The sequence below is a fragment of the Gopherus evgoodei genome, chromosome 7 (assembly GCF_007399415.2).
Source record: "Gopherus evgoodei ecotype Sinaloan lineage chromosome 7, rGopEvg1_v1.p, whole genome shotgun sequence".
Classification (NCBI taxonomy): Eukaryota; Metazoa; Chordata; order Testudines; family Testudinidae; genus Gopherus; species Gopherus evgoodei.
In genome coordinates, this window is record NC_044328.1 from 15,610,888 (window position 1) to 15,626,864 (window position 15,977).

The 15,977-nt window shown below is 38.9% G+C and overlaps 1 protein-coding gene across 2 annotated transcripts in view; it reads right to left on the minus strand.

Moving 5' to 3' along the window:
- Positions 1 to 875: 875 nt before the first annotated feature.
- The window catches only part of PDZD8 (PDZ domain containing 8), a 131,438-nt gene continuing 116,336 nt past the window's right edge, over positions 876 to 15,977 (minus strand). For both annotated transcript variants that reach the window (XM_030568327.1, XM_030568326.1), the window contains 2 exons: positions 5,915 to 6,077; positions 876 to 3,700 (listed from right to left, as the gene is read on the minus strand). In XM_030568327.1, coding sequence (XP_030424187.1) covers positions 1,500 to 3,700; positions 5,915 to 6,077 — 2,364 coding nt within the window. In that variant the 3' untranslated portion in view covers positions 876 to 1,499. The remainder of the gene's footprint in view (positions 3,701 to 5,914; positions 6,078 to 15,977) is intronic.

Genomic DNA, 15,977 nt, shown 5'->3' on the forward strand with positions numbered 1-15,977 from the left:
TCATTTAAAAAAAAAACCAAAACAATTTAACTGTATTAGCTTCACTGTTGTTTGCACAAAGGCCTATTTGCTATGATACATGATACAATACAGTACCTAAAATAAAGATGAAAACAATATATGGTCTATCAAATATAGAAGATGAAACCTCAAGACACATTTATAATAAAATCAATAGGAATATCATACTTAGCCAGACGATGCTAGGATCCAAAACTTACACACAGCACAAGACCAGATGGTTCTTTTCAAAAAGCGCTGGCCAAAATTCCTCCTCACCTCTACCGGATTAATTTGTTTTGATCGAATGCAAAGATGTTACACTTTGCTGAATAAGGTGGTCTTTTTGCTCAAACCATTTCTTCTGGTTGAGTGGCTGAATGCAGTTCTGTAATGCATGGTGACACCAGAAGTGTTGAGACACGTAGCATATAGTGATTCTGTTTAAATATGAAATTTATTTTACACTTAATCTGTGGGTGCAAAATAAATCTTAAATCTTTTGAAATCTTAAACATCCTTGCACGTCTTTGCAAGGAGAGTGGTAACGCTAATTCTAAAAATCCACATTTTAGAACTGCAATTTTCCTTCAATAGGTTAAAATGTTACATTTAAAAATGTGATTATATTCTATAAGGCTGGCAGCTATTTCTATCTTAATAAAAATAATATTGCTACTTTTGCTGGAATAGTCCAATACAATTACTAAACAGTATTGGTACATAATTATGTATTATATTCAAACAGGGTTTAATATCCCAAAGGTCTAAGGAGGAAATATTTTGTTTGGTACAGCATTACTAGATTTCAGATTAGCCACAACTTTTGAAAAGTTACCTGTGTTTAACAAAAGTATAGAAAGAAAGCAAGCAACTTGATATGCAATAATACCTTTACTGGACAGTTGTTATAACAGACAAAATAAAAGCCACAGTGTTTTCATGATACATTTGGCAAAAAATATACAACTATTCAGAAGACATAAATCAATGCAACATGATCAAAATTTCAAAACCTGGTCCCTCAATGACTGCTGTGTTGTCATCAGTTTAGGCATGCAGCAAGCTCACAATGTTTTCATCATATAATGGAAATCAAACATTTCAAAAATTCTGTTCAAAACTTTCCTGTTCAAATCACTAATTCAAAAACAAAAAAGGTCAATAATACACAAAGGACACCACATATACATTAACATGAAATGTTAGCTCACATAATTAGAAAAAAGTTAAAAATAAATTATTAAAAATAAACTCCCAGTATAAACCCAAAAATGTAGTTTTAACACAATTTGAACCAGCCTGTTTAACAAAAGGATGGTACTGTTGCTGGAAAAATAGCTCTACTAACCTTACTCTTACACAGGCAAATAACTGTGGTGAAGCAGGTCATGTACATTGTACCAGTGTTTAATTAAATTTTGACTTATCTGATTTTTTTTTATTAAGTGCAAAGTATTCTTTTCAATCCATTCTTCCGAAAGCCAAATATGCAACTCTCAGTCTACTGAACGAGGAGTGTCAAGCGGTTCTTCCGATATGCTGTTGAATGTTGGAGCCTCTGTCACACTGACATTTTCATGATCCATTTCTTCTGCAGTGCTAGTGTCTTCTGCATATTTAGTCACTTTCCTGGATTGCTGGTCTAAAGGTGCATTTTCCAAAGATTCTATATCCTCAATGCCTGCTCTGTAGTGGATCATAAGCAGCGTAAGGGCTTGCAGTCTTTCACCTGATTTAGCCAATGCAGCAGAAATTAGCGCTTTTTTCCTTGCATCACCTGCCTCTTTTTCTTCTCGAATGAGTGAATTATTATTTTCCAATTCTTGGTCTATTTCATTCTGCAGTTTATCCAACATGAACTCTAATTTCTGGAACCTTTCCTCTGTAGGCAAGCTTTTATAGAGATCACGGCCAATTTCTTTTACTGCAACAAAGACATTGTCATCTAGTCCTCCCTCCTTTTTTGCTAACTTTATCCCTGTGCTTGCTGCACGTTTTGAGGGACTATTTGGACTGCAAATTTCAGTGTCACTGCTTTCATTATCTGAAGTGTTTGGAGTGTGCTTTGGTGAAGGTTCTACGATGTCCATCCCTGGCTCAACAAAGCGAGCTTTAGGGACTTGACGAAGATTTAACAAACGAGTACTTGTGTTGATGATATGTCTTGTTAAACCTGTGGTTTTGTTCACAGATTTAGATTCTGAATCAACACGAGAAGATACAGCTTGAGGAGCTTCCTGCCCGTCCATCCTATAACTTCCCATAATTCGGTCAAGTCTCCTTTCAGCTCCTACACAAAATGGGGTTTCAGCTAGACATTTTTCTTGACATTTTTTATGACAAACGTAAGCACAGAGCATGCACTGGGAAGCTGCTTTAGTCCAAACCTTCTTTTTGCAGTAGTCACACCAGGTTGGATTCTGGAACTGCGTATCTTGAAAATTATGCTTGTTTTCCGTAAAAATCATTTGTCCCAGATAAGGATCCTCTTTCTGAAGTGCATGAACTTCTTCTACCAAATTATATTCCTTTTCTTTCTCCAGCAGAAAACTTGAGTCTTCTGGTTCCCCTTCTTTTAGATATTTAAAGTGTAAAGTTATATCGCCATAGCAAAACTTTTCATTGAATCCCTTATGCACTGTCAAATTGCGCAAAGCAGTTCTAGTGACTGCTGCTTTAGGTGCAGGAGCGTTTAATCTAAGTGTTCTAAGGTATTCCATGGATGATGTAGCTATACAATCTAAAGCAATTTCTTCAAGTTTTATACTTATGTGTCCTAAACAGATAAGACCACCCATTTTGAAAGGGTCTCTGCACCAAAGTGCAACATTAAGGTACTTATGGTATCCTTCCACTTCAAATATACAGGAGGATGCCCTTATCCTTGCCCATCGACCTTGTCGATTGCGATAAGGAATTTCTGGTGATTCCCATGTATGTTGGTCATCGCCACTTTCCTTAGAACTACGTGAATTTTCTGAAATTGTATCTTTTACTATTTCTGGTTTTGTTATTGTTGGTTTTGATATCTCTGGGTCTTCCACTTGATCATTATTTTTTGTTACCTTTGCTGTGCATTTATCTCCATTGTTTGCAGGTGGAGGAGGCCTCTCTGGTTTTTCAGAAGATACGTCTCCTGTTTCTAACATATTTTGAGTTTCACTAGAAGGCAAAGTAAGTTTAATTTGTGGCCTAGGTGGTACAGGAGGTTTAGTACTGCTCCCCTGAGGTGGTCTAACTGATTGTTGTGATGTGTCCTGACCCTCGGAACTTTTGGGCACTACCAGTTTGATTCCATCTTTTGGTTGTGTTTTTAAAGTAGTCTGATAATTTCCTAAATGCAGCTTGCGATTTAGAATTGGAGATATTGTTCCAAGTGGTTTAGTAGCAAACGTTACTACAGAACGTTTGGGACTCTGAGTTGTTGGCATCTCTTCTTTGAGCTCAGGTGACTTTATCTCACAAGCTAAATCTTCAAATTCTGAATCCAGTTCTTTGTTATCAGCATCTGCTGAAACATAAGTTTGTTCCTCTTCTGGGTGTGCCAGAAAAGCAGGGTCTTCTAATTGTCCAAAACCATCCTGGAGTCCTGCACCATGCTGATTATAACCAACGGGCCTTTCATAGAACACTAAAACTCGGTCACCAGCCTGCTTGATAAGCTTGAGCACTTGAACAGTCGATGTGATTTTAACTCCTATAAAAAAAAAATAAACTTGAAAGCAAAAAGTAACGTCAGTGTCCAAAATCAGTACACAAATTCATTCAAATCTGTAATATTTAGTAATATTGTTATTAATATAGGGGAACAGTCAAGCTATTATGATAAAAAGATCCCAACTGGAAGGTAATAATGGTAGGATTATTTTCATTATTCTTACCGAAGTAGAAGAGTATTGGTGCGGGGGAAAAAGAATAATTGATAAACAGTTTACTATGAAACTAAAAATGAATTAGTGCCTATTGGGGATTTTCAGTAGTATTTAGCACCCAGACACTAGAAGGATGGGTACCTGCTTTAGAAATATGCATAGCTAAAATAATAAAGGTAGTGTTAGGATAACAAACAAATCAGCCCCAGTACATTAACAACAGTATGTAGGCACAATGGCCAAGAATCTCAGTTGGGCTCAATGGCGGGAGGAGGTGAAGACGGCTCTAAGCAACCTATTTTCCTGATCCTGACCCCCAGGCATAGCCTAGACTGATAGCTAAACATCGCTCTAAGGCCCTGATTCAGCCAGGTAGAATTGTACTTAAGGATGTGCTTAATTTAAGTATATAAATAGTCCCATTGAAGTCAGTGAAGTCCAGGGGTGATGTAAGGCAGGCTACACCAGCTTCATGCCAGGCAAGAATTCTGTCGGGCATTCTTCAGCTGCCTGTCTGAGCCAGCTTGAAATCCCTTTTAGACTGCTAGAGCAATGAGAATTTAATAGGGTCCAGGATCTGGCCCATTGTGTTGTTTAGTTTAACACTATAATGTAAATCAGTTTATTGTTAGAGTTCCATGGGGTCATCAACAGAAGTGGACTCTGTGGTCTGAATCACTGGATATCTTTCCTGCACTTGAGTACACGGGCATTTGATTCAGGATTTGGCCCTGTTTGAAACCCAAGCATGCCCTACTGCTGAAGCATGGAATTGTGTTACTGGTGACCTGAAATGTTTTAAATAATTGTCTGACTTATTCTGTGTGTCTCAGGAAAAGAGTAAATGGTGACTGAGGTTCTGGCTCCGTGATCAAGGCCTTGTCCTGCTTGCCATAGCAATCTGAACAATTCAGCATATTATTTTACCATAACTGGATAGTTCATTTTCACTTCAATTAGACTTGATATTTACACATCTATTTAGAGATAACTAACAGCTGTATCATCTTAATTTTCATACTGGTAATTATAAAGATAATAAATATGCAAAATAAATGGACTGTTTTCAGATTTTCAATCAACTGCTAACAAAAACAGCATCTAGTCAACTATTTTAAAAAGAAATAGAGAGGTTACTAGAATCAGTGGTTGATCACGGTTTAATACCACAGTAGTGTCTGTTGGACAAAGAGCAGCTATACGGTCCATTTAGATATGGGCCATATAATGTCAAAGTCTTCCTGTAAAGAGGGTTGAATTCCATTTTTAACTATGGTCTGTGAGCCCAGGTGTCATTTTAGAACAACGTACTACCCTCAGTCCATACCAGGATTCCCAATGATGTCAAGGGAGGTTTGCACAAAGATCAAGGATAGATCATGGCTTTTACACAGCAACTACACTTTCAATTAACATTAGGTACCCAGATTTGCAAATTTTGGCTAAAGTTAGACTCTTAAGTAATATTTCAGCTCCTAAATAAAAGTGGGCAGAAGGTCAGACACGATGGGAACCTACAGCTCCCAATATAAAAATGGTACTTTCATACTCAATCTCCTTGGGGCACATTTGAGTTGTATGTGATTATTTTATGGTCAGAAATAACTTAACACTTGTGTTAGCACTTCAGAGCCAATACTGGGTTTGCAGGCCTGGGAGACAGAAATACTCTATTTTGCCTTTTAAGTAAGCAGATGTTGTAGTAAAACATTAAAAGACCATGAACAGAGAACCCCACAATGCTGTTTTTAGAGCTGTGAAGAGTACAACTACACTTTAAATGTTTCTTCAACAGTTGTTTGGATTTACATCAGGTATAGAATAAATGTTTTAATATGCAAGTAAATGGGTCATAGTTAAATTATACACCTTAGGTGTCCACAAATACACAAAAGCTAATGTAACAATAGGAGACTGTTTTTGTTGTTGTTGTTGTTGTTGCTGTTTTAAACAACATTTTACTTGAATAAAACTGATAACTGCTCTTTTGTGATGACAAACTACTGTTCTTTTTAAAAACAAATGACATGATTGCTTACCTCCAATCGCTATAAGTCTATCTCCTCGTTGAAGATCAGCAGCTGCAGCAGGTGAGTTTGGTGTAACAGTTTCAACAACAACATGTCCTCCATCCTCTTCCTTAGACGGAACTAGACGGAGAGTGAGTCCAACACTTTGTAAATTCCCTTTAATTAGTTCTGCCTGGAAAGAAGAAACATAACGTTTACTGGAATACAGTGGCTAACTGACAATGTTTCAATGGTTAGTTCCAATCATATATTTAATTATAATAATATATATAATATATATAATTATATTTATATTTATATAATTATATATAATATATATATAATATATATATAATTATAAAAATAGGCATTATGAGAGAATATAAATCAATTTTTTTGACTGTACAAGGATCCACTTGACTTCAACAGGCACTGGATCAGGTCCTATATTCACCATTTACTAAGTCAGTTAACAGTTGGGGGAGGAAGAAATAAAACCTCACCAATTCTCAAGACTATATGCAACTTCTACATTGAAAGGTAATGTAAGAAATTCCCATGTATACATATTGTACATACTTTAAAATATTGTACGCACACACACACACACACACACACATATATACACACACACACACACACACACACACGTCAGATCCTCAACAACAGCTAAACTGTACAAATGCAATTCAGGAGGGAAATGGAGCTTAAAGATCACCTTTGCAATGCTCTGATCCGGCTGAAGCTGTGTGTAGGCTGCTCCCCCTTACTTATTCCTATATATTTATAGTATGGCTTCAAGGTTTTGGTAACAGAGCATCAAAACCACCCACTTTTAGGATGCTACTTTGTATGTAACACATTATATTTGAACCATTTGGCTATCTACTGTACTTCTGCTAAAGCGCTTTTCTATCCATTTGAGAGATTGCAAGTTCCCCCATGCCTAGTCTCAGCTTGAAGGAGTGAAATTTAATTTGCTTTTTTCCAGGACTGAGACACAGCTGCTGTTTGCAGAAATCCTCTAAAGGAAACTTTTTATTTGCTTTCAATTTACTGAGTTTAGGTAGGCAGTTCCTCCCTACCCCCTTTTCCTGAGCCACGATTCAATTGTCTATGTTTGAACTGTCTGGAGTTTATCCTCCTCTTTTGAGTGTATGTTGGTTTGCTCAATATCATAAGATGGCTTTTGTATATGAAGCAGATAACTTATGAGACCCTTTCCCTGCCCATACCTGGCTTTATCAATGCCCGTCTGCGATAGTCATGACACTCAGGGCAGTCTTGGGTTTTGATAAATCATTACGTTTTGTACCGTACTTTGTAGCTATAAAAGTGCTACGTACTACAATTCATTTTCTTCTTTTACCTAAAAATGGTCTTGTGGTTAAGACAGGAGATCTGGGTTTACTTCCCAGCTCTGATGTTGACTTTCTAGGTGAACCTGGGAAAATCATGTAATCTCTCTCTGCTTCAGGTCTCCATCTACAAAATGGGGATAATATTTTCTTTCATGCTCTTTGTCTATGTTGCCTATTTTGAATGCTAAAACTGTCAACTTGTCAGGGCAGCAACTGTTTCTTACTATGAATATGTATAGCACCTAGAACAATGAGGCCTTGATCTGGTCTCATCTGGGGTCTCAAGCGCTTCTGTAATGCAAATAAATCATCGAATTGCCTATAAAATTAGCTCCTCCCATTCCATTCTGTGTGAGACATAGCTCTAGTATAAGTGTTGCTTAGCAATAGGCTATTCAGTCAGGATTTAAAAAAAAAAATTGAAAAGTTTTAGAAATATTTTTGGAAGAAAGAACAGAAATTTTATAAAAGGCCAATTACACGGAAAGAGACTCTTGACAGTTTTTGATACACTTGATACACTTTTCACGTCATCAAGTTCATAGACAGAGCGACTTTAGGTTATGTAGCTTTGCATATTACAGGATTAGAAGATGACTACTGATGGCAAGAGACTGACAAGAATGAACTGTCTCTTTTGGTAAGAAAGTGACAGGAAAAACCAGGATGATTCCCATCTTACCTGCATTAGGATTAGCAGGTTTTTCAAATTTAATTGCACTTTATTAATACGTCTTTGGAGCCTTTCTGCCATTTATTTTGATGGTCTACAGTCCTTTATTAAATCTAATTCAAACTTATGAACCTCAGCCCATAGAGTCTGGAATCAATTAACAAAATGTGATATTTCGATGTCATGGTAAGAAGAAAGGCTGGGGTCTGGTCTGGTCTGTTAGCTTTGTGCTATCTAAGGAGAAGAGCTCTGTTATCCTAGTCACAGGCGTCAGCTTCTAATTTTCCCTGGGGATGCTCAACCTCTGCTCAACCTCAGGCCCTGCCACCACTCCACCCCTTCCTCCAAGCCCCTCCTCCCCAGTGCCTCCTGCACGCTGCGGAACACCTGTCCTGCTGCGTGCACGAGGTGTTGGGAGGGATGGGGAGGAGTTGATTAGCGGGGGCCACAGGCAAGTGGGAGTGGGGGGAGGGAGGGGAGCCTGGCTTACGGTGGGTGCTAAGCACCTGCTAATTTTTCTCCTTGGTTCTCCAGCCCTGGAGCACCCATGGAGTCAGCCCCTATGATCCTAGTCCTGAATTCCCGGATAGTTGAAGTAACTGCTCAGAAAGCTTGGCTTTCATAATATTTGAGAGTTGCTTTTCCAGTAGGGTCAAAGTGTAATTGGAGAGAAGTCTCAGGATTATTTCTAAGTCCATTTTGAAGAAAGTAATGATAACTTATTTGAAAACTAGTACCTGACAAGATGGCCTCTAATACAGTGCAATACAGTGTGAGGTAGCAATGATCACTAAATGGACTTAATATTAGTTCTGAGCAGTAAAAATATGTGGATGGGGAGGAATGGAAAGGGAGGTAACTGACTACAGTACCTAGCACAATAAGCCCCAGTCCAGATCATGGCTTTTGGATACTAGACTCATAACAATAAAAATAGACACTAATAATAATGTGTGACAGATTTTTGAAAAAAAATAATTACCAGTAGCTCTAGTTCTTAGAGAGCTTGTCAGCAAAGATCCCCATTTCTGGAAGGGGCATGCACTCTAAAGCACTGACTAGGAACCTTCTATAAAGCGCTGAGCATTAGGATCACACACATGTACTTCCTGGAAAAGACGATTACTTACCCATACAGTAACTGTTGTTCTTTGAAATGTGGGTGCAGACACGTATTCCACTCAGGTGTGCAGATGCTCAGCACAGCAAAGCCAGACTGTAGACCATCAAAATAAATGGCAGAAAGGCTCCAAAGAAGTATTAATACAGTGCAATTAAATTTGAAAAATCTGCTAATCCTAACGCAGACAAGATGGCGCTGGTGACCTCTGACTCCTAAACCCCTCCCTTGGCTATTTACAGGTAGCATTGCCCTACCTCCTCAGTTCCTTCACACCAAACTTCCAAGTTGAGATTCCAGTGCAGAGTGGATGGAGGATGGGTTGTGGAATACATGACTACGAATTTCAAAAAACAAGTTACTGTACAGGCAGGTAATCATCTTTTCTTCTTCCAGTGGGCTGCAGCTGTGTATTCTACTCAGTGACTCACAAGCAGTATCAAAGAGATGAGGCTCGGAGTCTCGTAAAGACCAACTTCAGACTGCTTACCTGTATGAGAAAATCAGGTTGAACTGGCTCAGGAAGAATGACCTCATAGTATGTCTGCAATGGAGGTGGCTTGGGAAGAAAGACTGCAGTTGGGATTGGAGATCTTGCCCTGGACCGGGTTGAAGAACTGGATCTTGCAGACTGAGAAATGTCCCAAGAAGGCCATTGGGAATAGAGGTAAGGCACTGATGGCCAGTAGGTACTAGGCCAGGAGCCCCTATTGCTACTGCAGCAAAGGTGACAATCTCTGTACTGATTGTGGTCCAAGGACAGTCTCAAGGACTTCTGAGAGTGTTGCTTGGAAAGCAAGGGAGAGGAAAAAAATTATGCTGAACTCAATCCCGATGAGCCCTGGAAGTTACCTGATGGTAGCAGAGGAGCCACTCCTGATGAGAGAAAGCAAATGACCAGTCTTGTCCGAAAATGAATATGGAGACAGCATCAGTACTGAGGATGGATTAGCAGTTGGTGCTTTCAGTGTCGAAACAGGTATAGCACTTCCATGCAGTACCAGAACAAAATATGGTAACCAGAGCTGAGACCAGTACCACCTAAGACGAGGTCTGCAGTTAAGATACCTTCAGTGCCAAAGATAACATCTGCACTGAGGGACTAGTCAGTGCTGAAAAGAAGACTGACCACCCCCCACTCCCATGCACTTTGAGTCTTAGGCAATGCAGAACAAGGTGCTGACAAATGAGACGACTGTGACCAGATCACTTGGTGCCAAGGGCACAGCAGCAGCAGTAGACATGGCAGCTGAATGCTACTGAATTATTGGGGAATAATCAGAAACAGAGAATAAATGCAGGTCTGATGCCACCTGCTGTGCCAATGACATAGGAACAGCTGGTTCTGACACTGACATCATCAGTACTGGACTCAACGGATGCCCTGTTACGGGAGTCACTGGTACAGTATCCAACTGATCTCGGTGTGGTACTAGATGGCCCCGCTCCACTCCAAGTATTGGAGGAATTACGGTGCTGGTCGGCACTCCTCTTAGAAGATGAAGAGAAATCTCTCAGAGTCCTGGAATGGCCTTGGTCTGTCTCATGAGAACTCTTCCTCAGAGGGCCAGAGGAAGGAGAATAATTCCTTTAAGGGGAAACATCAGATCTCAAGCATGGAGCAACATCTTGTGTTGGCTCCAAAAGGCTCTGCTGGATCAGATGATCTGCAGAGGCGTGTGGTGCCAATCTGGCCTTATGGTCTGCTCCAGAAGTGTTGCTTAAGGTGTAAGTCTCTCACCGCTTACATTCCCTTCCTGAACTACTTGCAGATGGAGTACCTTTCCTTAATGTGCCCCTCTCCCAGGAACAATAAGCACAAAATGTGTATGGGGTCACTATTAGGAATAGCCAGCCCACATGATGGGCAATGTTTAAAACCTGGGGAGCGCATTCCACCAGGCTAAAACTAGGATAAAACCTGTTACTAACTACTTCTAATTAACAAAAACCTAAGAATACTATTAAACTGCCAACTATACACATACCACCACAATTCAGAAACACTAAACAGAAAGAAGCAAGAGGTAAACACCACAAAGAATTCTCCCATTCAAGTTGCAGGCAGTGTGAAGGAACTGAGCGGAATTGAGGTGGCACCACCCTTATGTAGCTAGCAGAAGAGTTAAGGGGTCAGAGGGTGCAAATGCCTGCGGGCAGAGGCAGCACGCAGAACCGCCTAGCCATGCTTCCGCCTTGGAGCAGCAGAGACATGTCGCCACTTGTGGGGAGCCTCCTGAGGTGAGCACCACACGGATCTGGCACCCGGCACCCCCTCCCGCACCCAAACTCCCTCCCAAAACCCATGCCCTGCACCCCCACCCATGCCCCAACTCCTAGCCCTGAGCCTGCTCCCAAGCTCCCTCTCTCTTAGTTAACTGGAATTTTTGACTTACCAGCACTCCCCCCATTCTCCCATCATGCCGGATAACAAAGCTTTCACTGTACTTGAAAGAGTTATTTGAAAAGGAGAGATCCTTGGAACATGAATCAAACTCATCCTTGGTGTGACTGTGTTAAAGTTGATAAATACTTCTTATGAAGACATTAAACTGCTCTCATTTACCAAACTAAACCAGATGAATGGATTTCTTTCTGGCAACTTTGAGATTTTCAGAAAATCTAAGCAGCTCTAATGTTTCTGAATCTTTCTTTCAAAATGAACAGGTTATCATCTTGAAGACTTGATTAAGGGAGCTTTCTATCTGGGCTGATATAGGTCTGATCCATTTGGGCACTTACGAACTGATGGGTGTCTACATTTTAACTTTCTCTTCAGTGCCAGGGAAGTGTAAGACATTTCTTGTTGTGGAACAATATTAAATGTTTCAAAGATAAAACACAAGAAAGATAAATCAACCTCCTGATTAAAACTTGTATCTCTTGCCACTTTTTCTACAACTCTGAAATTATACGATAGGTATTTCTGTCACTCAAAGATGTAAAACAAGTATTTAAGGATCAGAGGGGTAGCCGTGTTAGTCTGGAAGAAGTGGTTATTTACACATGCATTCACCCATGCATCTGAAGAAGTGAGTATTCACCCATGAAAGCTCATGCTCCAAAACATCTGTTAGTCTATAAGGTGCCACAGGACTCTTTGCTGCTTTTACAAGTATTTAAGGAACACCTATATCCAGTTTTAACAAGTTTGCCAGAGCGGTCTTGTTGTCAATGCAGATTATTGCTCAAATGAGTGAGGGATAGTTCTTAAACTGTGAATAATTAGTGGTTGGCAGAACACTCTCAGATGGTCCCAAAGACAGAATGGTGTAGAATCCGCCAAAATACCAACAGTGACACTTCCTGCTAGTTATAGCGCAGTCCAGTGTGCTTTCAGAGTTCCCAGGGATTATTTAATCAACTGAACTCCCAAACTTCTGTGCCTTACATGCAGCTGTTTCATGTCTTTTTTTTGTTGTGTACGTTTTTTGGTGTAAATTAAACTGAGATTTAGAAGGATAGGAAACACTCAAAGATGGAATCAACTTGCTAAATGACAGAGCAATTAGAACAGTGGGGCTGCAGGTAATGCAAGGAAATTACATTTATTAGTAAAAAAAAAAAAAAGTCTTATTCCAGGGAGAAAAAACAAACTGTAGATATACAAAACCCATTATAGCCAAAAGTAGCTGCACTCCTCATATTAAAGTGAGTTTATTTTCATTTGGTGTCATTAAATATTAGATCTATCATTACTTTTTTTCATGTAACCACACACTATAGTTCCTTAAGTAATGCATGGGATTAGATGGTACGGAGGGGAGGTTGTCAATGAGAGGATCTCTATATTCAGAAATGGTTCAGTTATGGTTAGAGAACCACTGTACTACATTGTGGTATATCCTGGAATATATCATAAAAAGAGGGGCATAAATGTAAAACAGCCTCTCAAGCATCATCCTACAGATTGTTCACGAAACAATCTGATGAGTAGGCACACATTGGGATGGGAATAGAGAATTCAAAAGAAATACACCATAAAAAGCCAAATAAAACTTGTTCCTTTTTTTTTTAAAATATATATAACAAAGGACACAAACCTCTTATTCAGCTTGGAATTAATAAAACATTGTAATGTGGTGTCACAAACACAAAATTTAATGGGATATAAAGTGTATGAACATTGATTTCACAATAAGGGTTTTGGAAGCTCATCAATACTACTACTATTTGTGCTTCTAAATACATCATGGAACATAACCCTAACTATCACTATTCAGTTTAATAATAGGGCTATGTTCTGGAAGTAAACTGAAGGGGAAAAAAAACCAAAACCATTCCCTGTGACTCATAGCTTTCCCCACCCCAGTCTTGTCATTTTGGAAGTCTAACAGATGTTAGTTGCAAGTGAAAATCAAAGTGTTTCTTTAATCTTTATGAATCTGAACAATGCGTTTATGATGCTTAACTTCATAGCTACACATTCACAGCTTAGAAATGCACAGCTTGCTAATATAATTAAAAATATTCTCAAAAGGTGTTAACCAGAGTGTTAACCAGGATCTAATTTATATCTGCAAATACCTGCATCTGCAATTTGTTATAGGGGCAAATACTGTGCCTCTTCTGAGAAGGTGGGGAAAATGTTTTCAATATTACTGTAATAGCATAAGTAGGACATAAACTTACCACGTCTTTTAAAGGCTCAGTTTATGAATTAAAATTGGGTACAGCTACATAGTTAAGCATCTCTACGTAAGGAATGTAAATAATGCTCATTCACAAAGTGTACTTGGAAAACTACCTCATCTAATAACGGCAGTAATATTAGACTTTTGCAGGCATAGTGGTGGTGTCATTTTGACTAGCCTTCCAGAACATTAAACTACACCAAAATGATATACCATGACATACTTAGAAGAAAGAGAATTTAATTTTCAGTAACTGAAAAATTCCTGTCTCTCTTCAGTTTTACCCTATTCACATCTCTCTCTTTCTCATGCACACATGAATGACCAGTGGTACAAATTCTTTTAAGACAAAAATCAATGTAAAAAAATATGTCTGGCTTCTACCTAAGTGTAGAGAGGCTCTGAAAAATCCCTCTTCAGTGGCTCTGTATAGGTTTCCTGGAAACCTGACATTTTCTTTTCTTGCTGTATTGGCCCTTTAGGCCGAATAATCAGCTTTTACAAATGGTGGACATTTGAAATTAACAAAGGTGTTGTTCAATGTAGATCTGATTTTTTTTAACCTCACATAGAAGGATAGGAGCATTTTTACAAATAATTCCTATTAACTAGCCAATGGAACATGTATTGATTGTTTACTACTATGTGGCATTTACTATAATTAGAGGTAATTATAGCTTAGCTGTTGTCATTACGGTGGCAAATGTGTATGTCACAAATTGTCCAAACACAGCTATCACTTTCTTTAATTTATGTCAGCTGAAAGCATTTAACAGATTTTTAAAACTTGTTAACAGTATTACAGCTGATTCCTCTAACTACTGTTAGTATTGATAGGTGCAGCATAAAGTAGTTTTAGGGAAAAAAAAGTAAATAAATGTATATAAAGAAGTTTGTAAAACTAACATTTCTGAATGCAGAGCTGACATGGTGGAATCACATACAGAATCATATACCAGGATTTCATACTAATCATTACCATTGAAGATCACTATTTGAGAGGTAGTTGCTTGTTTTCTGGTGCCTCAGAAATAATTGTAGGTATAAATTATTAAAGACTGTTGCAGCACATCACCCTATAAAATAAACTGTGGATTGAAACTGCCATTTCTTCATCCCTAGAGTGAATGCAATCATCCTGGTTCCATCTGCTTTTGTGAATAGATTAGAAACTTATATTTCTGGGCCAGAATGAGCTGTGGAAAGGATCAGGGAATGCCAGTGCAATGGCATACACTCAGATTCCACTACAGCCCACAAAGTACCTCTAATAGATGCTCTGTTGGAGTCCTGATGTTAGGAGGGAGTAGGCTCTCCTCTCTTGGTGGCATGCTCCCACATCTATAGGGCAAAGAGAGGCAAATAACTGTCGTAGAGTCTGAAGTCCTCCTCTGCATTACAGAACACCCCTTGGGGGGGATCTAGTCTGCAGGGATAAAGAAGATCCACAAGTTTAGACAAGTGAACTCCCTTCCTGTCCCAAAGTGGAGAAAACGCCTCCTGAAAGAAGAACAAGGAGGAAACTCTACGAACATTTGACTAAATCCCGAGGGCCAAATTCAGCCCTCAAAACACTCACTTTACAGAAAACTATTTAGCACAATTTTTAGAAACAAGTTGGTTATTAGTTTATTAGGCTGAGATTTCCAAAACAGTCTATGAGAGTGAGGTGCCCATATCCTACCCAAATTCAACAGCAATTGGCCACTTAACTCCAATTTGTGCCTTTCAAAAACATCCCTTTAATCTTTATATTTCCTTTAGCATGTCAACAGATATTTTGTGAAAATATGCTTATAAAAATTAAATTGAGAGAGAAAACAAAAAATAAGTAATTGGAGATATACCTATCTCCTAGAACTGGAAGGGACCTTGAAAGGTCATTGAGTCGAGTCCAGCCCCCTGCCTTCACTAGCAGGACCAAGTACTGATTTTTGCCCCAGATCCCTAAGTGGCCCCCTCAAGGATTGAACTCACAACCCTGCGTTTAGCAGGCCAATGCTCAAACCACTGAGCTATCCCTCCCCCCAACTGAAAACAGAAAATAAACAATATATTTTCTCTGATTGTTTTATGTATATTATCTTATAAATTGTAGCAAGATCTCTCTTCAGTTCCTGTAATAAAATGATTAATTCTGGCTAACACTTCTGTATCTTTTCTAAATCCTATTCTTTCCATTAAAAACATACATATGGTAATTAGTCCATAGTTTTAGCATACACGTTTGATTATTTAATACAATAGATGGTACACAAATGTTATAAAAGCTAAGTAGACTTTCATGAAATTGCAGTTAGAAACC